The following is a 24,221-nucleotide window of genomic DNA, read 5'->3' on the forward strand; positions in this document are numbered from 1 at the left end:
ATTTAAAAACAAAAAAATAATTATTTCCAGCATGGCACATCAGTACTTATCCTGTAACAATGATATAAGTAACGTATGCCATTGCATCATATACAACCTACATTTTGGGAGATCTGATACAGTATCCAGAAAAGAAAACACAATCTTAGCAGAAAGCAGCCACGACACAATATGTGCGTCATTGGATATGTCACGAGTGCCCAAATGATGCAAAACATGCGTCAAGATTTTATATATGTATGTGGGCTTTTCATGGGAATTTATGAGCTAAACGGGATACTTTTTGGGGTACCTCTTATTTCAAAGCCCACCCGCTAGGAAACCATTACCCCGAGTGAGGAAACCCAACCTACATTTGGACTGTGGACAGGATTCAAACCCATGCTCTTGGAGACCCCTCAGACCCCAAAGCATGCATGATTCCACTGTACCACAGCGGCACCCCCAAAAAAGAAGTTGAATGGGGTTAAGCAACAAATAAGGGAGAAAACAAAGAACAGTCATACAAGTGATCGAAGAAAAGGAAGAATTAGTGAGTGATACAGTGGATAAAGAAAAGTGTATGGTTATATATAGACAAGCAGAAAAAAGAGTCCAGTGACATTTGTGAGAGAAGAGGAGAAAGTGATGGTTAAAGAAATCATCTCAGTATTAATTAAATACCGCGGTATTTCATTAGTAATTCACTGTCACTCAGTACCACGGAGTCGAGGTTATCCTCGTGGCATGAGCGTATATGAATACTAAGATATGATATCCATTATAGCAGGCAATAGAGGAGTGAAAACATAAACATCATGATGAAAGTAACACGCAAGCAAAATGGTCACAAGAAGAAGAAGCGGCCGAGTGGCAGCGAGTCTCCCACTTCGTCTATGGCTCATCTCATCTCTGCTTTATTTTTTGGTATTCCATGTAAGATTTCACTTTATGCATTACAAAACAATCCTTTCTTAGGGGCAAGGTTCATAAAAAGCTAATAGAAATGTTGTTTTGTGAACATAAATGCATAATATAAGACAGTAACACCACCTCCAGAGGTGGTGTTCCCAGCAACCTCAGAGCAACCTGATAGCAACCTTGTCACCGTCCCTCCACACGTTCATGGATGCCATTTCGCTGCAAGAGGTTGCTCTGACGTTAAAGAATTTTGGATCCAGCTCCAGGAGCGCTAGAGACAGAGGCGGGGAGCCTGCCAATCACAGCGAAACTACCGTGTTCGGTCCCTCACCCAGCAAATTCAAACCCAAAAAATTCGCTAAAACGGATGTGGTTGTACGTTATGCGGATTTTTGGTCTAACTTTACATAGTATGTTAAACCGGAAATTCTTTAAACGAACATTCGTTAAGCGGAGTAATACTGTATAGGAAAAAGGATTGGACATGGTATGTATAATAGAAACAAAGTTAAGTGAAGACATCTAGGTGAATTTTAAAGAACAGGGATATAATATTTGGAGGAGAGACAGAAGGGGAAAAGTAGGAGGAGAGGAGGAGCATTGATAATGACTCGAGAGGATATATACGTGGAGGTGGTACAGTGCTGAGATGGACTGGCAGAGGTTTTAAGCGTAACAATTAGGACCAGTGGGAGGGAAAAAAGGAGCATCACAGTAACACATGTGCCACCGAAGAATAATTCATGGAGGCTTGATGTACATAAAGAAATGCAAAGGGAAATATTAAATTGCCTGGACAATATGTTAAGGAAGGACAGAAGAGTGCTACTTGTGGGAGATCTAAACTGCAAGCATGTCAACTAGGAAGAAATGGATGCAAACAGTCACGCTGGACATTTGGGAAGGATGTGTTACAATTGACAATGGTAAACACATTGGACCAATGGGTGAAGGACTATACAAGATATACAGGGGAGGAAGAACCATTTATGCTGGATTTGGCATGAAAAAAAAAAAAAAAAAAAAAACAGAGCCTTGTCCAAATATCAAATACCATAGCCAATGGAAAAAAGTGATCATGTAGTCCTAGAAATTAATTTCAAGGATCAAGAAATTTTGAGACACAAGGGACACAAACAAAAAATGACAACCATGCTATGTCAAATTTTGGAGGATTAAGTTGTTACTTTGAGAGTACTGAGTAAAAGAAAATTATGCAAGGCAAGACAATTCAAGAGAAGTATGATATATTCCTAGAAACGTATAATGAGAGGTAAAGAGATATGTTCCTGTATACAGAGTAAAGGAAAGCAAACACACATGATATAATGCTATATGTGCAAAAAGTTAAAAAGTGTAAGGATGCAGCTTGGAAAAAATTAAGGAAGCAAAAGGAAATTAAGCAAATAAGAAGCAGTATAAAGAGGCACGAAACATACATTACGATAAGGAGGGAGGAGAGAAATTATAAAAAGGATGTAGTGAAGAGATGTGAAAAGGAACCCAAGATTTTTTATTAAAAGTATATAAATGGAAAGATGACAAACAAACCATTAATAAGTTAATTAAGGGGAATAGGATACATGAAACACCAAAAGAAATTAATGAACTTACGAATGAAAGCTTCAAATCAGTATTTGATGAAGAGGGAGAGTTCATAGAGCCAAACAACCAAGCAACACAGGAAGGATTAAGAGATGTCATGGTACAAAAACAGAAAATTAGAGAATTACTATAAAAGGTGGATGTAAGAAAGGCAATGGGACCAGATGGTGTGTCAGGATGGACACTAAGAGAATGTAGAAAACAACTGGTGGAACTAATTTGGGATGTAATCAACAACTTTCTAATGGAAGGAAAGATACCAAAAGAATCAAAAGGAGCAAATATAGTCCCAATATACAAAAGAAGAAAAGACTGAGCCTGTAAATTATTATAGATCAGTGTCACTAACTAGTGTTGTGGAAAAGATCTGTCAAATTGTTATAAAAAAAATGGTTAAAATATTTTGAGGAAAATGAAATAATTAATAACTCCCAATTTGAGTTCAGAAATGGAAGGTCATGCATAACAAATTTACTAAGCTTTTATACAAGAGTAATAGATGAAGTACAAGGAAGAGATAGATGGAATGACACAGTGTGTCTAGATATTAGGAAGACTTTCGACAGAGTACCACATAGAAGACTCCTAAGGAACACAGAACACATGGGAGAAATAAAGGGAAACATCTTAAACCAGTAAACCAGTAAAATACCACAGGGTTGAGTGCTGGCACTAATTACGTTTCAAGTACGTCAGCAATAAACGAGGGTTTTACTAGCTACATAAAACTGTTTGCATATGATGCAAAACTTTTGAGAGTAATAAGGAACATCAGTGACTGTATGGAATTACAGAAAGATACTGACAAGATCTGAAAATGGAGCTGAAAATGGAAATTAGAATTTAATAGCAGGAAATGCTATGCAATGGAAATGGGTAAATGTAATAGAAGACCTATGTGGGAATATAAAATGGGAGGAGAGATTATAATGAAAAAGAGAGAAGAAAGACCTAAGAGTGATTACACAAAACACCCTGACTCCAGAAAGAAATATAAATGGACCATCTTCTTCAACATTTATAAGGAGGCGGTGGCGTAGTGGATAAGGTGGTGAGCGTGGGATTGGGTAGACGTCCACATGTAGGTTCGAATTCCACCACATACCACTTTGAAGCTATGCCATTTGCCAAGGGGTTTAAAGTTACCTACATGTCACCATGTAGGTTCTAGGTGGTTACTCCAAAGATGCACTTGGGTGGTAATATGTGCCCTAATATGGGAACCACTATAAACAAAATTGCCTGTGTCACTAATGGGCAGAAGCTGAACAGTGCTTCCCACATATACTCTTCAAGTATGCCTACAGGCGCTGCAGGCCAAAAAAAAAACTAATAATCAGGGTGGCATTCAATTACATGGCTAAGAGTATGATGAAAAAGATCATAACCACTATGATAAGACCTAGACTAGAATATGCAGCACTGATATGGTCACCATACAGGCAGAAAGACATCAAGAAACTAGAAAGAATCCAAAGGACTGCTTCAGAGATGATCTGAGAAATAAAGAAGAAAGATTGAAGAAGATGGATCTACTAGCTTTGAAGGATAGATGGGAAAGAGGAGACCTAATAATGATATATAAGTTAGTAAAAAGAAGAAGAAGAAGAAGAAGAAGAAGAAGAAGAAGAAGAAGAAGAAGAAGAAGAAGAAGAAGAAGAAGAAGAAGAAGAAGAAGAAGAAGAAGAAGAAGAAGAAGAAGAAGAAGAAGAAGAAGAAGAAGAAGAAGAAGAAGAAGAAGAAGAAGAAGAAGAAGAAGAAGAAGAAGAAGAAGAAGAAGAAGAAGAAGAAGAAGAAGAAGAAGAAGAAGAAGAAGAAGAAGAAGAAGAAGAAGAAGAAGAAGAAGAAGAAGAAGAAGAAGAAGAAGAAGAAGAAGAAGAAGAAGAAGAAGAAGAAGAAGAAGAAGAAGAAGAAGAAGAAGAAGAAGAAGAAGAAGAAGAAGAAGAAGAAGAAGAAGAAGAAGAAGAAGAAGAAGAAGAAGAAGAAGAAGAAGAAGAAGAAGAAGAAGAAGAAGAAGAAGAAGAAGAAGAAGAAGAAGAAGAAGCTGGTGATCAGCAGCCGCTTCTTCTTCTTGTGACCCCCTTTAGCTTGTGTGTTGCTTTTGCCACAATATTTGTGTTTCCACTCTCTATTACCTGCTATAATGGACATATCTTTGTATTCATACAAGATCATGACATGAGGATCACCTTGATTCCATGGCACCGAGTGATAGTTAGGAGACCAGAAGCAAACCTACGTTAAGTTCAATAAATTGCGTTATTTAATCAAAATCTCCTTAAACATCAAATCACGTTAAACTGAAATCCCGTTATTCAAACTTGTGCTAACTGAGAGTTGACTGTAAATCATTTTAATCCACACCAAGATCCCAGATCTTTACCCAAGTAAATAAGAATAAAACTATGTAAAACTTAGTGGCGAACTTCATGGTACATGTAGATGATGGTGTGAGAGGGCAAGGGAGGCTTGGCATTATGTAATTACTAATACAGATGGTTATTTCTGAGTAATTTTTACATTTGAGGCTACATCTCAATACAACCTCAATGAAAAATTAGTTTTGTTTTACGTCTGTTACACCTTGTCACTATAGTAGTTAAAAAATGTGTTGGTTAGTTATGAGGTCAATGTACTTTACGAAATATTACTCAACCATCCTACCTGGTTAAGTGACTCTGGTCAAATGTCCTGACCCCCAGCTAGGAATCAGAGCAAAGTAACATCAAACCAAAACAAACAGGGAACAGATGTTTACCTCCTGCCAATAGTGCCTGCGTCAGCTGGATTCGGCTGGATTCAGCCACCTTTATTGAAGTCCGAATTTTGTTCGAGAGTAAAATTTATTGAACATTTTGTTTAACATCCAAATTGTTCAAAGTTTGGGGTATTTGAAGTCTGATGGTCCTCTGTATATATACTCCCATTAAACATTTAAGCAAGCAAATAACAACAGTAAAGTAAACTATGTATTTCAGAGGTTAATCTGAAGGACAAGCTAAACTTACAAAAACATTAAAAAGAATTAATTATTGTTGCTAAATTCATAATTCATGCGTTTTACCTTTTTCTCATGTTGGTACCATATACATTTGTAATTCAAGGGATACACTGATTTCATAATTCACGATGAAGAGAATGTAAACAACTTAGATAATGAATTTGAGAATCTCCTGAGAGAGATATCTGAATGAAAGTAAGCTGTTACACTTACAATTTACTATTTTCTCCACCTGTAGCATGGCATCCAAGAATAACAAAAAAGTTCATTTACTCCGATATAAATAGAAAATTCCTAATCTCAAGAAATAGGCATGACACCAGACACAATACTATGTATTGTGTCTGGTGTCTTTCATCCATACATCCAACTGCTTCTGTTTTTGTAACCTTTCATAAAAGTTTGTGATTTTCATGTCAATCTTGTTACCTTTCATTATATGAACAGTAAACACATGTACAAGTACTACACGTACTACTTCACATACGTACATGAACATATGTAAAAACAATAAACTAGACACCTTTCTGGGATACCTTGGATCACTCAGCATACACAACAAAGGGTTTAGCAAGGGTTACCAGGAATGAATATATGTAATCACTACACTAATGTTGAGGAATTAAAGCAGTGGCAAGAAGACAATCAAAGATGATGGAAGAATGTGGAATTGAGGCATAGATAGGATTTGTAGGATCACGTCAGGATGATGTTTGCCAAACTAAGAGGAGTCGTATATGTTGGGAATAAAGCTGAGTAAAATATACAAGTTACTGAAAAATTATAATAACTACTGAACAATTTGCAGGAGCAATTTATAAAGCTGAAATCCAGGTTAGTTGTTATTGAAGAGGGAGTACATGAACTGAAAGCTAATCATGAATGAGAATGCAATGATAAACCAAACAACTGATGCAGGACAATAAAAGATTAAGAGGGCAAAGAAATAAGCAAGAAGTAAGCCCTGTGGTGGTAGGCAATAAGAGGAATGTAGAGTAATATACACCGTAAGAGGAATGTCTACATGGGAAAAAATAAAGAAAATGCATATAAAAAATGTGAAACAAACAACTGCCAAATGAAGGTTGATCTCAGTGAGATTCTTAAATAGCAGCAAGAATAGTACTTTAATGAAACTTGTGAAAATAATAAAAAAAAAATGTCAAGATTGTAGTTCTATGTGATTGCACAATGGGCACAAGATATAAGGTTTAGAAGTAAAAAACACCTCTACATGGTTGGATCTAGTACTAAACACTAAACTGAGTAATAGACCAGATATAAGTGGAAGTAATTAAATAAAAATGTTCCACAGAAGTAAATTTAGCATTAAGATAAGAACAACCTCACAATCTCTTCAATCTAGGACTGGGTAGGGAGGGTGATGGTGACTATGCATCCTGGTAAGCTTCTATTATAGGAACACAACACATGCATGCATTTATAAGGCATTTCAAAATAATTATACACTTTTTGGGGAGTGGAATTCAAGTGAAAATTTCACAAGTTTTCCTTGTAAATCTTGACCTGTCTCCTATATAAAACAAATCTGGCATCACTGAAAAACACAAGAGTTCAGAAGTTATTATGTGAACCTGACAAGAATGTGAAATATACGAAAGGATGTTTGACTAAGCAATTGTGATAACAGATCACAAGATGATACACAGACAAAATTCTAAATAGATCTAGTATCTATATACTGGACCAAACAAATGGTGAGGGATAACTGAGACTAATCAAAAAAAAACTTTTTTTTTATCTGCAAACATGAAAGCAAATTCAAATAAAAAGAAAAAAATTCTAAGGCTCTCTTCTGCTTTTTATACATCTTAGTTTGTGAAAGCATAAATACATTAAGAAAATTTTACTTTAAGCTTATTTTATTATACTAATTAACTAGAACCCTTGCTTATTCAATTACACAACTTTTTTACCTATGTATTTCCATTATTTTTTTTTTTTTATATTAATGTAATGTCATGCTGAAGTATGTCACTATCCTTTCTGTATGTTATGCTTCAAATAATAACAAACAGACAACTACATACTATATTGTATCCTCCTTTTAAGCTTGTTACGGATGCTTGCAACTCCTGATCAATCTCTACATCCAGCATTTTTTTTTTTTTTTATGTTCCTTTAACATTGGACAGAAAAGAAGGTACAAAATACTCATGAACTGTCTAATCTCTAGCAACCACATCTTCTTGATCCACCTTTGTACAATATGAATAAAATAAATCCCTCGTACTATAATTAACCATTAATTACATGGATTTGGCTTATTGTTTAAGGGAAATATCCATGTCATGATCACAGTTTTGTACTGGGTTTGCACTTTCTTGCAACAACAAAAGAAAATGACTATACAGTCCTCAACATAATCATAGAAAATGGAAAGCACAAATAAAAAAAATAAATAAAATAAAATAAATAATAAAAAGAAAAAAATGGATTCCTTAAGTAATGCATCACAGTGAATAGTTATTGACAGCTTGAAATTGGAACAATGGCAATTCTTTCACAACTGAAGATGCCAAGTAACTCAATCTTTCCTGGGACTTCCAGCATTTTATTTATCTTAAAATTCATCAACTAAATTTTATTAACAAGAAAATTCCTTGGGAAGCTTCTTTAAATTGTCCTCAATTATTAATAGCTGTACAAGCTTGTTAGGTGATAACTTGCACACTGTTCAAAGATTGACCCCAGAAGCTGAAGCACTACAGCACTACAGTAATTACTGCCAATCTACAGCACACAATTGCAAGCCAATGCCAGTACTCTACTAATGAATCATTTTCATACTCCATCTTTCCCCAAGGCTGCTTGACGCAACACACTTCCTGCTGTGTTGGCAAAGGAAAGTGTGCTGTTGCGTTGGAGTTCCTGGTGAGGGTAGGTCCAGACATAAATATAAGTTACTCCCAATATCTGCTGCTTGACAGGTAACAGATTAGTTAACTATTGTATTCTATGAACTTTATTTTATATATTTGTATACATTATGGAATTCTACCATTCAAATTCATAATATGCTTCAGTTTACTAGAGTAAACTGCCTACAGTAGATTATGCAGAAAAGAAAGAAAATCTACACAGAGTAAGATACATTTAGTAATAACTGATATAAAAGTGTGCCATGCTACAGGGAAACAAAGTAAAACAGAGCATACAGAAAACAAATACAAATGCAAATAGTAGTAAAAGTTAGAAATCAAATGCTTAATATGCTCACTCATTTCATGCAAAATAAGAATTAATATAATTCTACTGACAACTTACAACATGTCAGTGACGAATGGTAATACTGAAAAATTGGGAAAATATTAAATAAAATTATCTGCCCTTACTAACCTGAGTTTCAGTGGCATCAGCATGAACATGATCCTTTACACGATCTTGACACACCATCACACACCTCTGTAACCGCTCCTGTAGAAATACAACATTAAAAAAAAGTGCACACACACACACACACACACACTGACGACAAGACGTGTTCAGCAACTCTCAGGAAAAGCTTCAGAAGTTGGAGCCTGACCTAGACATATGTACTGGGGGTTAGGGGGCCGCAGAGTCCTCCTGTCTCCATAATAAATTATTTTTTTGGATCATATAGATGGAAAAATGGAGAGAGAATTGGAACTGGGTGGAGCAGCAGGACATATGACAACAAAACAAATGCCATCTTCTGAAAACCAATGATTTATTGAAACACCTGTTGGACTGAGAAGATTGACTGAGGATAATATGGTCAAGGACTTCTCTGGAATTAGGGACAAAAGAGGTAATATGAGGAGGTTGATAAACGTGGAGAGTTAAGGTACATGAAGGAAGTGGTCGAGTTTATGGACAAGCAGGACAGACTGATAACAGAAAACACAGAGCTGAAATTGAGATGAGTCAAATGTGAGAAGGTCAGTGTAATCAATCAGGGATTAAAGGAGGAGATACAAGAGATAAAGAAACAAAATAATATACTAAAAGCTACATGTCATGACTATGACAACTCCTTAAGGAGCCTACAGAAAAAAGTACAAGATGGGATTGAGGACAAAGTAGAAATTGGATTGGGTGAAAACAAGCTGAAGGAATTATGAAATGCATGGAAGCAAGAACAGGAAGAGAAAAAAGTTAAGTTTTCAGAAGTAGTAAAGAGACAAACTCGGGGGAAAAACAAGAAGCAGTAATACAAGTAATTTAGGAGAAAGAAGATCTAGAGCAAGATATGGTGGATAAGAGGAAATGTTTCGTGATTTTTGGGATGAAGAAAAAAATCCAAACAAGTTCAGGAGGGAGTGTGAGAGAGATTTGGCAAAAACTATTATCAAACAGGTACAACAAGCAGGAGCTGGAACAGGAGATGGAGGAAGTGATTAGGTTGGGTAGATTCAATGAAGGGAGTAGGAGACCAATGAGAGTGAGAGTGAGTAGCGGTGGAGGAAATTATGACAAGGAAAGGGAAGCTGGTCGATGATACTGAATACAAAGATATATGGATAAAAAGAGATATGAACCTAGAGGAGAGAGAAAAAAAGAAGTGCTAAGAAATGAAGCTAAGGAAAAAAATGAGAAAAAGATTGAGATCAAGAAAAATAATTTTTATTGGAGGGTTCTAGATATGAGACTAAAGAAGTGGTATCTACGGAAGAAGGAGGAGGTCATGGAGGAGGCAACAAATCAAGAGTGACTTGTACTAATATAGATGGATTGTTATCCAGCGTGTTGGAGGTTAGGAATTATTTGAAGGAGAAATAGCGGGATGTAATGTGCATCCTTGAAACAAAACTAAGAGCGGAGATCCATATTAACTTTAAAGAGGAGTGATATAATAGCTGGAGAAGAGACAGGAAAGGTAAAGGGGGAGGAGGAGTGATAATAATGGTTTGTGATAATATATGTGTGGAGGATGTGCAATATGGTGAAGACAAGGTGGAAGTAATGTGAGTAACAATCAAAACAGCAGAATTGAAAAAAAGAAAAATAGTTACATATGTGCCACCTAAGACAAATACATGGTAAACTGAAGAACATAAAGATATGCAAAGAGAGGTGATTAAGTGCCTAGATAATATGATAAGAAGAGATGGAAGAACACTTTAACTGTAAAAAAGTGAACTGGAGAGAGATGAAAGAAATGGATAATGCTAGACAGTGGAGCGAGGAGGTGTTACAGTTGACTATGGTAAATACACTGGATCAGTGGGTGAAGAAATCAACAAAGTACAGAGGGGAAGAACCATCGTTGCTCGACCTAATATTTACAAAGAAGCCAGAGGCCCCTCCCATCATACAATAACTTAGTCCAATGGGAAGAAATGATCATGTCACATTAGAGCAAATAATTCAGGAGGAGTATGAGATAAGTTACAGAGATGACTACAAAGGAGAGAGATTATATTATGCAAGAGCAGATTTTTAAAAATTAAGGATCTATTTTGCTGATATTAAATGGAGAAACATCATGTACAAAAAGACAATACAAGGGAAATATGAGATGTTCTTACAGAAATATAATGAAGGAGTGAAGAAATATGTACCTTTTAATAGAGATAAGAAAAAATACATTCTTGGTACAATGCTAGATGCACAGAAGCAAAAACGGCAAAAGATAAAGCTTGGAAGAAACTCATAAAGCAGAGAAATAATGTTAACAGACAGCAGTATAAAGATGCGAGAAATGAATATATTAGAGTAAGGAGAGAGGAAGAAAGAAACTTTGAGAAAGATGTGGTGAATAAAAGTAAAGATGAACCCAAACTTTTCTACAAGTTTTTAAATGGCAAAATGAAGAACAAGGAAACAATAGAAAAAATAATTAATGGAGGGAAAGCATACCAAACTGAGAAGGCAATGTGTGAAATAACGAATGAGAGCTTCAAAATAGTGTTCATTGCAGATTTCACAGAACCTAATAGGAGACTGCATTGCACACACACACCACACGAGCATAAAGCCCAGGCCCTGTAAAACTACAACTAGGTAAATACAACTAGGTAAACACACACACACACACACACACACACACACACACACACACACACACACACACACACACACACAAATGTTCTGCTGAAAAGGGAAAAGTACCCAAAGACTGGAAAAAAGCCACTATTGTGCCAATATATAAAGGAGGAAATAAAGAGAACCCAACAAATTACAGGCCAGTGTCCCTAACAAGCACAATAGCTAAAATATGTGAATGTCATCAAAGAAAGATGGACCAAACATTTGGAAGAAAAAAATATAATTAATGAAAGACAATTTGGCTTTATAAAAGGAAGATCATGCATAACAAACCTTATATGCTTTTACTTTAGAGTCATAGACATAACACATGTAAGAGATGGATGGGTTGACAGTGTAATTTTAGATCTTAAAAAAAGCATTTGATAAAGTTCCACACAGAAAATTAAAAAGAAAACTTGAAGATACACTTGACCCTCGAAACAACGGACTTCCCATCAACGGATTTCGGAAACTACGGACAAATTCTGGAGTCCGGTTTAATCTACGGACGAATATTAAAATGCGCGCGATTGTCTGTTCCCAGCAAATTATTGTCTGGTAGGTGGCAGGTCGGTCGCATCATCAGCTGTTGGCCGCCATGTTTAATCTTCAGTCCGTGCGTTTTCAACCAACAGCGAACATTGTCCAGTACTTACCATGGCTTTTTTATGCATTTGTACCCTTCCCACGATTGCTTAACCTATCCAAAATACCTCCTAAACCTAGTAAACCAGTGAAGCGTAATCAAAAGGCTCTTCCAGTGGCTGCTAAGCTTGAACTAATACGAAAATTAGAAAATTTTATGTATTTTACGTACATTCTATAGTTTTTTACATACTTTTGCAAAGAACGGACTTTTGCAATCTACGGACAGGGTCGTGCATGCATTTGTCCATTGTTTCAAGGGTCGAGTGTATATCGGGAATAAAAGGAAAATTGCTGGAATGGATGAAGGATTTCCTAACTGGAAGAACTATAAGAGTGACAATTAGAGATAAGGAGTTCACCTGGAAGAACGTTATAAGTGGGGTTCCATAAGGTTCTGTGTTGGCCCCAATTATGTTTGCAATATACATAAATGACACAGACGAAGGAGCAGAAAGCTATATGAGTTTCTTTGTAGATGACGCAAAACTTTTGATGAAAGTGGGGTTGTACAATGATGGTAGAACTCTACAGAAAGACTTAGACTATGGGAATGGAGTAAAAGATAGGAGATGGACTTCAACATTAAGAAATGTAGCATTGTGGAATTTGGGAAGAGCAAAATTAGAATAACAAGACAATATAAACTTGGAGAAGAGAAGATTAAGAGGGTGGAAAGCGAAAAGGACCTGGGCGTTCTCATAACAAAGGAAATGTCCCCCAATAAATCTGTAAATAAAATCATTGGTGAGACCTACAACATACTAAGAAATATTAGAATTGCATTCTCATATATTGATGAAGATATAGTGAAAAAGTTATTGGTATCCTTGATCAGACCACGATTGGAGTATGCAGTAGTACTGTGGTCACCTAATACCAGGAAAATTGAAAGGATACAAAAAGCGTCCACCAAACTGGCTCCAACCTTGTCGGCTCTTACATATGAAAAAAGACTGGAGAGACTGGAATTACCGACATTGGAGCAGAGAAGAGAAAGAGGCAACCTGTTGACCATCTACAGAATAATGAATAATATGGAGCTTCCTGATAGGATCGAACTGCTGAAGAGAGATTGAAGGCACACAAGAGGACATGGATTAAAACTCAGAAAAGACAACTACAGAATAGACTTCAAGAAAATCAGCTTCCCAAAGAGTGATAGATATATAGAACAGACCGGACAGAGAGGTGGTGTATGCAAAGTCTAAACATGACTTTAAGATAACATTAGACACTGTGAAATAGAGACAGGACAACACAAAGTTAGGCCTCCCTCCTGTAAAATACAACTAGGTAAATACACACACACACACACACACACACACACACACACACACACACACACACACACACACACACACACACACAACTTAAAGGGATGACATAATGAGAAGAGACTAAAAGCTATGGATCTACCAACCCTGGAACAGAGAAGAGAGAGAGGGGATCTGATACAAGTTTATAAATTGATTAATGGAATGGATCAAGTGGATAATGAGAAACTGATCCTGAGAGAAGAATATGATATTAGAAGCACAAGATCGCACAGTAAGAAACTGAGGAAAGGAAGATGTCTGAGAGATGTTAAAAAATTTAGTTTCCCGCAAAGATGTGTTGAGACTTGGAACAGTTTGAGTGAGGAAGTGGTGTCAGCAAAGAGTGTGAATAGTTTTAAAGAAAAATTGGATAAGTGTAGATATGGAGACGGGGCCATACGAGCATAAAGCCCAGGCCCTGTAAAACTACAACTAGGTAAATACAACTAAGTAAACACACACACACACACACACACACACACACACACACACACACACACACACACACACACCGCGTGAGTGTAGTGGTTAGCACGCCGATTCACAATCGAGAGGGCGGGGTTCAGTCCCGGGCAGCGAGGCAAATGGGCAAGCCTCTTAATGTGTGGCCCTGTTCACCTAGCAGTAAATAGGCAGGGATGTAACTCGAGGGGTTGTGGCCTCGCTTTCCCGGTGTGTGGAGTGTGTTGTGGTCTCAGTCCTACCCGAAGATCGGTCTATGAGCTCTGAGCTCGCTCCGTAATGGGGAAGACTGGCTGGGTGACCAGCAGGCGACCGAGGTGAATTACACACACACACTTATGTTTCAAGTTTATGTAAATGACATTCACATTGCAATAAATTGTAGTTATATAAATTTATTTGCTGATGATACAAAGTTGCTAAGAGTTATCAAAACCAGAGAGGACTGTCTGCTGTTGCAGGAAGATTTAAACAAGATCTATGAATGGAACAAGAAGTGGAAATTGGAGTTTAATGCCAAGAAATGCCACATAATGGAGCTAGGAAAGAGTAAGAGAAGACCAGCATGGAACTATTTGATGGGGGAGGAACAAATAATGAAGACTAAAGAGGAAAAAGATCTTTTTTTTGGAGTGATCATACAAGAAAATCTGAGCCCTGATAAACACATAAGCAAGATATTTGGACTATTATATAAGATGTTGACTAATAGAGTGGCATTTCATTACATAGATAAAGATATGATGAAATAAATCATCATAAGCATGATACGCCCAAGGCTGGAATATGCAGCAGTGGTATGGTCTCCGAGCTCTAAAAAGGATATAAGAAAATTGGAAAGGATACAGAAGACTGCTACAAAGGAGGTGCCGGAATTAAAGGACCTCACACATGAAGAACGACTGAAGGAAATGGGACTGCCAACCTTACAAGATAGAAGAGAACGTGGGGACCTAATAACAATGTATAAGATAGTAAATGATATTGAAAAGATAGACAAAGAAGACCTGGTGCTGTTGACGGAAGAAGATGGAAGAACAAGAGGACATGAAAAGAAGATCAGGATGAGGCAGTGTGTGAAGGATATTGGAAAATACAGTTTTCCACACAGAACGGTGGAAAAATGGAATGCATTGGATAATGGAATTGTCACAGCACATAGTGTGCATAACTTTAAAGAAAAACTAGATAAATGGAGATATGGAGACAGGACACTATGAGCCCCGCTCGAACCTTGTACAATACAACTAGGTAAATACACACACACACACACACACACACACACACACACACACACACACACACTGTGCATAACTTTAAGGAAAAATTGGATAAATGGAGACAGGACACTATGAGCCCCACTCAAACCCTATACAATACAACTAGATAAATACAACTTGATAAATGCACACTGACTTCCTAAAGCAGCAAAGGACAGACTGAATTTAACAGACAAACAATAGGAACAAACCTAAAAAACAGAGAGAAGTAACAAGAAATGGGATACTGCCTAGGACAACAAAATCTCTTGGACACCATCTGATATACATAATCTACTCCAAAGCAAACTAATATTAAAAATAACTAGAACTAACCTGGAATTGTGAAAGTTCATTCTGCACAAAACTCTGTGCCTGAGTGAGAGGCGTTGAGCAGTTCTCAATACACCGGTGCACTTGATCCACAGAGCTTTCCTTCTTCTCACAGCATGAAGCAGCACAAAGATGCATTGTTCTCTGGAATAAGGATTTTGTCTTAAAAATAACTGCAAATATATATATATATATATATATATATATATATATATATATATATATATATATATATATATATTTTTTTTTTTTTTTTTTTTTTTTTTTTTTGCTCAAGTGATTACAATATTCACATATTAACATTGAGCTTTAGGTTTCATATATCAGGATCCTCACTCTTCTCTCTTACAAAATACAAAATTGGTAATATTTAATTTATATATTATACAAGTGCTGATGTTAGTAAGATTTATAATCAAGAACATGATATGTATTATGAGTGATTTATTCAAATAATATTACTTAATATGTAACCACCCATCGGTGGTCAAAGGAGAGTGAGACCCTCACGTTGACACGATACTATATATTTCAATAAAAAATCTCCCGAACTGTAATAAAAAAAAAAAAACTTAATAAAATATAAAAAGTAAAATTTTGTATTGTTTTCCATTTTAGCATAGCAATGGGAAGTGTATTGTGACATACAAATATTTTTACACATCCTGATATATAGTATGTGATGAATATATTGAGTTTATGGCTAAAATATTGATTATTCAATACTGAAGCTTCAAATCTTGGTGCGCGCGGGCCACCTGGATGGAGCACGGCGCGTGTTTTCTAACTTCCGGGGCAAATGGGTTAAACATTCTGGTACCCACATACACATACACGAAAATTCCTAGAGGGGTCAAATCCTACTTCGGGGTTCTTTCACCTTCGGGGGTTCTGGTATCCATTAACCACGATAAATGAGGGATCACTGTATTCTACCACCATTTTCAAGCCAACTCCTCTTCTGATCTTGCTAACTGCATGCCTCCCCCTCCTTCTACAATCTTGCTATCTAAGGTCTTTCTTCTTCCTCTCACCCCTACACTGTCCAACTCCCTATTGCAAAAGTTAACCTGTACTCTCAACCATTCATACCTTTCCTTGGTTAACTCTGGATCTCCCTACCTCTTTCTGTATTTCCAACTTCCTATGACTTAACTTCATTTATGAGGGAGGCTTCAAGACATTTATCCCTTTTATTTTGGCTAATTCTCTTGAACCTGCTAAGGGACTTGCAACTAAGTGGGCCTTTTCATTGTTGTCCTTGGTCAGTTCTCCCCTCTTACATAAAAAAAAAATAAATAAATAAATAAATAAATAAATAGATAAATAAATAAATAAATAATCCCGGTAAGTGGCGAGGCAAATGGGCAAGCCGAGCTAGGTGGAGCAACCAAACATACCGGACCAAACAAAACGCCATGTTGTGAAAACTATAAATTTATCAAAACACTTGTTGGACAGAGGAGATTGAGTGATGATAATATAGATAAGAACTTTTCTGGATTTAGAGAAGAAAGAGGCAATATGAGGAGGCAGATAAACATGGAAAGAGAGATAAGATACATGAAGGAGGTGATGTCAAGTTTGATGGAAAAACAAGACAAAACTGATCAAAGAAAACATGGAACTAAAAGTGAGATTAGAGGAATGTGAGAAAGTAAGGAAAATAAATCATGAGATGAAGGAGGAGATGAAAGAGAGAAAGAAACAAAGTGATATACTAAAGGCCACATGTTATGACTACGAGGACTCCTTAAGGAGCATACAGAAAAAAGTGCAGGATGGGGAGAACAAAATAGAGAATGGAATGGGTGAAAGAAAACTGCAGAAATTACAAAATGCATGGAAAAAGGAACAGGAAGAGGAAAAAGTAAAATTTTGAGAGGTAGTAAGGAGACAAATTCAGGAAAAGACAAAAGACACTGTTATACAAGTAATTAAGGAGAAAGAGGATCTAGTGAGAGATACAGTGTATAAGAGGAAATGTTTCTTGATTTTTGGAATGAAGAAAGAAAAATCCAAACAAGTTCATGAGAGAATGTGGAGAGAGAATTGGCCAAAACTATTATCAAACAGGTCCAGGACACCACACAGGAGTTGGACCAGGAGGTGGAGGAAGTGATTAGGTTGGGAAGATTTAGTGAAGGGGGTAAGAGACCAATGAAAGTGAGAATGAGATTGCAGGTGATGGTGGAGGAAATTATTATAATAAAAGGGAAGCTGGCCATGATACTGAATCTAAGGATATGTGGATAAAAAGAAATATAAACCTAGAAGACAGGAAGAATGAAAAAGTGCTAAGAAATGAAGCTGAGGAAAAAAAACACAAGAAAAGGACAGAGATCAAGAAAAAAACATTTCTAGTGGAGGGTTCTATATACTAAAGGAACAGGTCATGGAAGAGGCAAGAAATTAAGGGTGACATACTAATATAGATGGGTTGTTATCCAGCATGTTGGAGTAGAGATTATTTGAAAGAAAAAACACCGGATGTAATGTGCATCGTAGAAACAAAACTAAAAGAGGAGATCCATGTAAACTCTAAAGAAAAGGGATATAATAGCTGGAGAAGAGACAAGAAGGGTAAAGTGGGAGGAGGACTGCTAATAATGGTTCGTGATAATATACAGTGGTACCTCGACATACGATTTTAATTCGTTCTGTGACGATCATTGTATATAAAAGAAATCGTATATCAAATCAATTTTTCCCATAGAAATTACTGGAAATAGAATTAAATAATTTGTTCTTGTGACATGAATTTACCCCCCCCCAAAAAAAATTAACATGCTTTAAATACCAACCAAATATAGATTTAATATAAAATAAATACAATGTTTATTGTATGCGTGATATAAATTAACTATATTGCCCAAAATAACAACTTAACCCACAGAACTCGTGACACAAAGATAGATGTTCATCATGCAAGACTCGAGGCACATCGATAGACGTTTAGGCTTTTTACAGCTATGTTTTGGCTATTTTCTTCCTGTTTTCTTTGCTTGTGAGCTGGCAACACTCATCAGGAGTAAACACATGCTCTACGTCACTGTGTCACCAACGATGAATGGTACGAGCGACAGTGATTTCACTGTGTCTGATTCCGCCACCTCTCCCGCGTGCCTTACTTCTATACCTCGGGTCTCTTGCCATGTTACAGGGAGACAACTTTTGAATGAGAGTGGTATCAGAACAGGAGAGAGAGAGAGAGAGAGAGAGAGAGAGAGAGAGAGAGAGGATACAAGGGGCCCGTTTTCTCTCGCTCTGGCCAAGGCTGCTGAACCCGATCTGACACAAGGCCACGTAAACTGATGATACTACCTCATTCAACCTGTGACATTTTGGTAACCATGACATCTAGAGACTTCTAGTTTTTTGCATTGCGAAGAGGAAGAGTTACTTGTGGACAGAACACCATTTGTACTCACTCATTGAATTTCTAAGTGTAATCAGTATGTGAATACAGGCTATTTTGTGTGTTTCTTGAGTTCACAAAACTTAAGAAAAAATATGCACTGCCGAGGAGCACAGACACATACATGCACAAAGAATGAACAACAATATACAACACGGGCTGAATGTTTGAGTGGATACAGGTAGCCGAGCAATCGCTGCACCACCTATCGATGGCTATTCGTATCTTAAAAATATTGTCATATTTCATGGCGTAAATTATATGAAATTTTTTGTCGTTTATCAAAAAAATTGTATGTTGGGGCGATCATATCTCGAGATATTACTGTATATGTGTGGAGGAAGTGCAATATGGCGATGGTATGGTGGAAGTAATGGGAGTAACAATCAAAACAGAGGAATTGAAAAACAAGAAAATCAAAGTTAAATATGTGCCACCTAAGACAAATACATGGGGAACTGAGGAACAAAAGGATATGTAAAGAGAGATGATTAAGTGCTAAGATAATACGATAAGAAGAGATGGAAGACTTTAACTGTAAAAAATAAACTGGAGAAAGATGGAAGTAATGGATAATACTGGACAGTGGAACGAGGTGTTACAGCTGACTATGGTAAATACAATGGAACAGTGGGTGGAAGAGTTAACAAGGTACAGAGGGGAAGAACCATCATTGCTTGACTTAGTATTCACAAAGAAGCCAGAAGCCTCACCCAGCATACAATAACTTAGTCTAATGAGAAGAAGTGATCATATGGCATTAGAGTTGCAAATACAGAGGGAGGATGGGATAAGATACAGAGATGACTACAAAAAAGAGAGATTAAATTATGCAAGAGCAGGTTTTGAAAAACTAAGACAATTTTTTGCTGATATTGAATGGAAGAACATTATGAACTGAAGAACAACACCAGGGAAATATGAAACATTCCTACAGAAATATAACAAAGGAGTAAAGAAATACGTACCAATCTACAGAGTAAAGAAAAGTATACACGCTTGGTACAATGCCAGATGTACAGAAGTTAAAAAGGCAAAAGATAAAGCAGAGAAATGACAATTACAGACAGAAGTATAAGGATGCACGAAATGAATATATTAGAGTAAGGAGAGAAGAAAGAAACTTTGAGAAAGATATGGCACAAAAAAAGCGAAGATGAACCCAAGCTTTTCTACAAATTTATAAATGGTAAGATGAAGAAAGCAGAAACGCAAGAAAAAATAATTAAAGGAGGGAAGACACACCAAACAGTAAAGGAAATGAGTGAAATAATGAATGAGAGCTTCAAAACTGTGTTCACTGAAGAGAGAATTTTGCAGAACCAAATAGGACATTATAGTGCCTAGGATTGAAGGAAATCATAGTGCACAAAGAGGATATTAGAAGATTATTAGATAATTTGGATGTCAGAAAAGCAATGGGGCTGGATGGTGTATCAGGCTGGGTGCTAAAAGAATGTAAAGAGCTGCTGTTAGATCCAATTCGATATATATATATATATATATATATATATATATATATATATATATATATATATATATATATATATATAAACTGGTTTTTGGTTTTCAGAGAATTTCTATGATGATAAACTTGATATTTACCAAGAATATTCATCCTCATTATTCTGATCAAGGGCACCCAGAACTGCTGAATTTTCACCCAGCAAACAGATGTTGGTGTGTCACTACATTAAACACAACTGTCCTGCCCACCACAGTGCACTCATGTGACTTTTATCTTTTTGATCCTGGCTTTATCCATGGTTTCTGTTGTGATTTACGATGAGAGGGCTTCCACAAGATACCTCACTCCCTCAAAGTTGTTTACAACAGACCAAATGGATCTCATTTCTCACATGAGGCACCCTCCATTCATCCTCTAAATGTGCACTTGTCCTAAATATACTCTCCAGTTCTCATAACATCTGCGGTCGAGGTTATCATTTATGCTTTCAAATATGTAATAATTACATAATTGGAGCCAAGCATAACACCTCAACTATCTCCCACACACTGCCTTGTTCTTCACTAACACCAGCATAAAGAAGGTATGCTTCAAGCCATCCATCGATAGAGGCAACAAATAATTGTGGTAGACGGCCAACCTGACCACTATAAAGTGTGTTGACCTAGCACAAGGGTACTCGGGGCACCGCTGGTGGGGCCACACCGGCACACATCCTTCATTCACAAACAATTATGTAATCTTGACTAATTTCTATGTGATAATGTTCAGTTAACACTAACCTGCATTCCACGAAGGTAAGTCTTGTCTAGGTCATCAACCAGAGAGGTCATGGCCTCCTGGATGCGGTGTTGAGCCTGATCCACCATGGTACCGGTCAGCGTGTGCGGCTCAGCTGGCGCCTGCCTGGTGATGGGAACACTCGCATACACTGCACTCTTTCGGCTCGCAGCGAGTTTGCTTTCTTATTCCTTATAATGATATATAAGAAGAGTTAATGGAATGAAACTCGTTAACAAAAAAGCACTCTAGTTACGTGTATATTTTCAAACTACTTTGTATAAACAAAATATAACCGAATGTGTATGATTTGGCAACAACAATTTAATTCCCAGTATCACTGTCAACTTGTCAAGGAATAACCGAATAAGCAAACGTGATCATTGTATCCAATGAGCCTTGAGACTCTTCCTATCCACAGTACCTAAGCTTCCTTGTTTGCATCCCTAGATAACACCAAGCATTGTACGTAGTTATTTCCAAATTAGACACCTAGCAGCGCTAGAATTTTTAATTGTCTCAGAGTTCCTGGGCAAAGGGGTGACTCAGCTAATCTGGAAATCGATGTGTAGAAAAAAGTACAACATGAATTGTTGCACATGTGCATTTAAAATTAAAAGCATAATTCAATGTTATTATTCTAACTTGCTGGTGTATGAAAAGTCTTTGTTAATGGAATTATAAGATAAAGTTAAAAAACAGACTATCATTTTTATTTAAGTAGGTATGAGCACTAAAAATAAAATAATGCCAATTTCGGTTTCTGCATTTTATTTGAGAGTGTTAAAAAATATGGATATCACTGTCACGTCCTATATATAAAGCTAATCAGTGAAATAAAAAAAACAATCAGCACCGCTGGCGGACGTACGACGCACTAAACTTCGCCCCGTTGAGACTGGTGAAGACTGGTAAAGGCGGTGTCACGCGAGGACTTTTTCCGTCGTTTTACAGAAAAACGACAATATTTTGGCTGCGGCCTGTCACACACAAACGGTGTTTCGTCGTCACTTCCCGACAATGCAAACAAACATGGAGGCCACGCTGCGGCAAAGATGGGCTGCTCTGAACGTAATACTGTGTATTAAGGCGGTGTCACACTAGCACTTTTTCCGTCGATTAATGCGATTTCCGTCGATTTTTCAACGTTCCGCATGAACTTATCGCATGAATTTGTCAGACGATAGGGATCGTTTCCGTCTGCAAATTTTCCGCCTATGTTTACATACCAAGACCAAGACCACAAGACTTGCCGCGTCTCCTCAACCTGCTTCTACGTGCATTGGTTCTACCACTAACCATCCTGGTGAACTAGCCTTCAACTTTGCTATACTCCATGACCTAGAGCAACTGGTGCAACACCGTACTTGTATTCCTGATCGTCTTGGAGATATGCCCAACATTCTTGATCTTTCCTTATCTATAATCCTTCTGCTTATGCTGTTACCCGATCTTCTCCCATCACAATCAGAAATCTGTATCTTGTCCTATCTCTACAGTCCTCCTCAGGATGTGTCCCTAGTGGTCACGCGGATTAAGGCGCAGCATTCTGCCACGATGGTGGTAGATTGCGGGGCATCGATTCGAACCCCACTAATGACATCTAGCAGCTATATGGCCTTTGTTGCCTAGCACCAGGACAAATTACTTCATTGGAGGGGCGCTCCTTTGTGATGACTTAAATTGAGGATTATTTAATCCTTTTAATCCCTCCTCAGGATCCCCCACAAAGCGGAGGTGCCTCCGGCGTTTTGCCTCAGCCAGCTGGGAGGGACCTGAGGAGGTATTATGCTGATTTTACCTAGAATGATTACTAATTCCGTGTCAGAGACTCATCTCTGTGTGCTGAGCACATAATAGAGGTGAAGGTGTCTGGCATGGTGGCCTACATTTTTTTCATTCTTTTTTTCAACCTAAACTTTCTAAACCTAAGTAGGTTTAACACAGCCTGTTCTCGTGCTATACATGATAGAGAGCCCACAAAAGGTACTTCAGTCTTCCAGCACCTAAATCTCATGCACTTTATATTTCTGCCCGGAATCATTCCAAGTATGTTCTTCAACTTCCCAAACAATCTTTCATAAATAGAAAATGTCAAAACCTTTCAAACTCCAACTCCCTTTGAGACTTCTGGCATCTTCACAAAAACATCTTCAATAACTTTACTGCTTCATCTTTCACTCCTTTATTTCATCCTGATGGCACAACTGCTATCACATCTGTCTCTAAAGCTGAACCCTTCTCTCAAACCTTTTCTAACATCACCTTGGATGATTTTGAGCTTGTCCTTCCCTTTCCTCTTCCCTCTGACTATTTCATGCATACAGGTAAAGTTCTTCGTAATGATGTTTTCCATGCCCTCGCTGGCCTTAGTAAACCCTCGGAAGGCATATGGACCTGATGGGGTCCCTCCTATTGTTCTCAAAAACTGCTTCCGTGCTTGCATCTTGCCTGGCCAAACTCTTTTAACCATGTGTATCGACTTCTATCTTTCCTTCTTGCTGGATGTTTGCCTACATTCAGCCTGTTTCTTAAAAAGATGACATTTCTTGTTTATAACAAGTTTTTGAATCTATCCTTAATAGGAAGATTATCAAATATCTGTCACTTCACAATCTTCTCTCTGATCGTCAGTATGGCTTCCGTCAAGGTCACTCTACTGGTGATCTTCTGGCTTTCCTTACTGAGTCTTGGTCATCCTCTTGTAGAGATTTCACTGAAACTTTTGCTGTTGTTCTAGACATATCAAAAGCTTTTGATAAAGTCTAGCATAATATTTTTATTTCAAAACTGCCCTCCTCCGGTTTCTATCCTTTTCTCTGCAACATTATCTCAAGCTTCCTTTTCGACCGTTCTATTGTAGCCGTGGTAGACGGCCACTGTTCATCTAAATCTATAAACAGTGCTGCTCCTCAAGGTTCTGTCCTGTCACCCATTCTCTTCCTATTATTCATTAATAATCTTCTTAACCAAAACTTCTTTCCCTATCCACTCCTACGCTGATGATACCACCCTA

At 37.3% G+C, this 24,221-nt stretch overlaps 1 protein-coding gene across 4 annotated transcripts in view; it reads right to left on the reverse strand.

Moving 5' to 3' along the window:
* LOC123519952 (protein FAM136A-like) overlaps positions 1-21,439 on the reverse strand; it is a 43,355-nt gene extending 21,916 nt beyond the window's left edge. Inside the window, exons 1-4 of one of the 4 annotated variants that reach the window (XM_045281698.1) lie at positions 21,208-21,431; positions 15,543-15,683; positions 8,867-8,944; positions 8,318-8,398 (exon numbers count right to left, since the gene is read on the reverse strand). In XM_045281698.1, the coding sequence (XP_045137633.1) occupies positions 8,318-8,398; positions 8,867-8,944; positions 15,543-15,683; positions 21,208-21,294 (387 nt within the window). In that variant the 5' untranslated portion in view covers positions 21,295-21,431. Of the gene's footprint in view, positions 1-8,317; positions 8,399-8,866; positions 8,945-15,542; positions 15,684-21,207 lie in introns of all 4 variants that reach the window. The other 3 variants (XM_045281697.1, XM_045281700.1, XM_045281699.1) reach the window with 3 other exon arrangements.
* Between the last annotated feature and the right edge of the window lie 2,782 nt (positions 21,440-24,221).

The sequence above is a fragment of the Portunus trituberculatus genome, chromosome 46 (genome assembly GCF_017591435.1).
Source record: "Portunus trituberculatus isolate SZX2019 chromosome 46, ASM1759143v1, whole genome shotgun sequence".
Lineage (NCBI taxonomy): Eukaryota > Metazoa > Arthropoda > Malacostraca > Decapoda > Portunidae > Portunus > Portunus trituberculatus.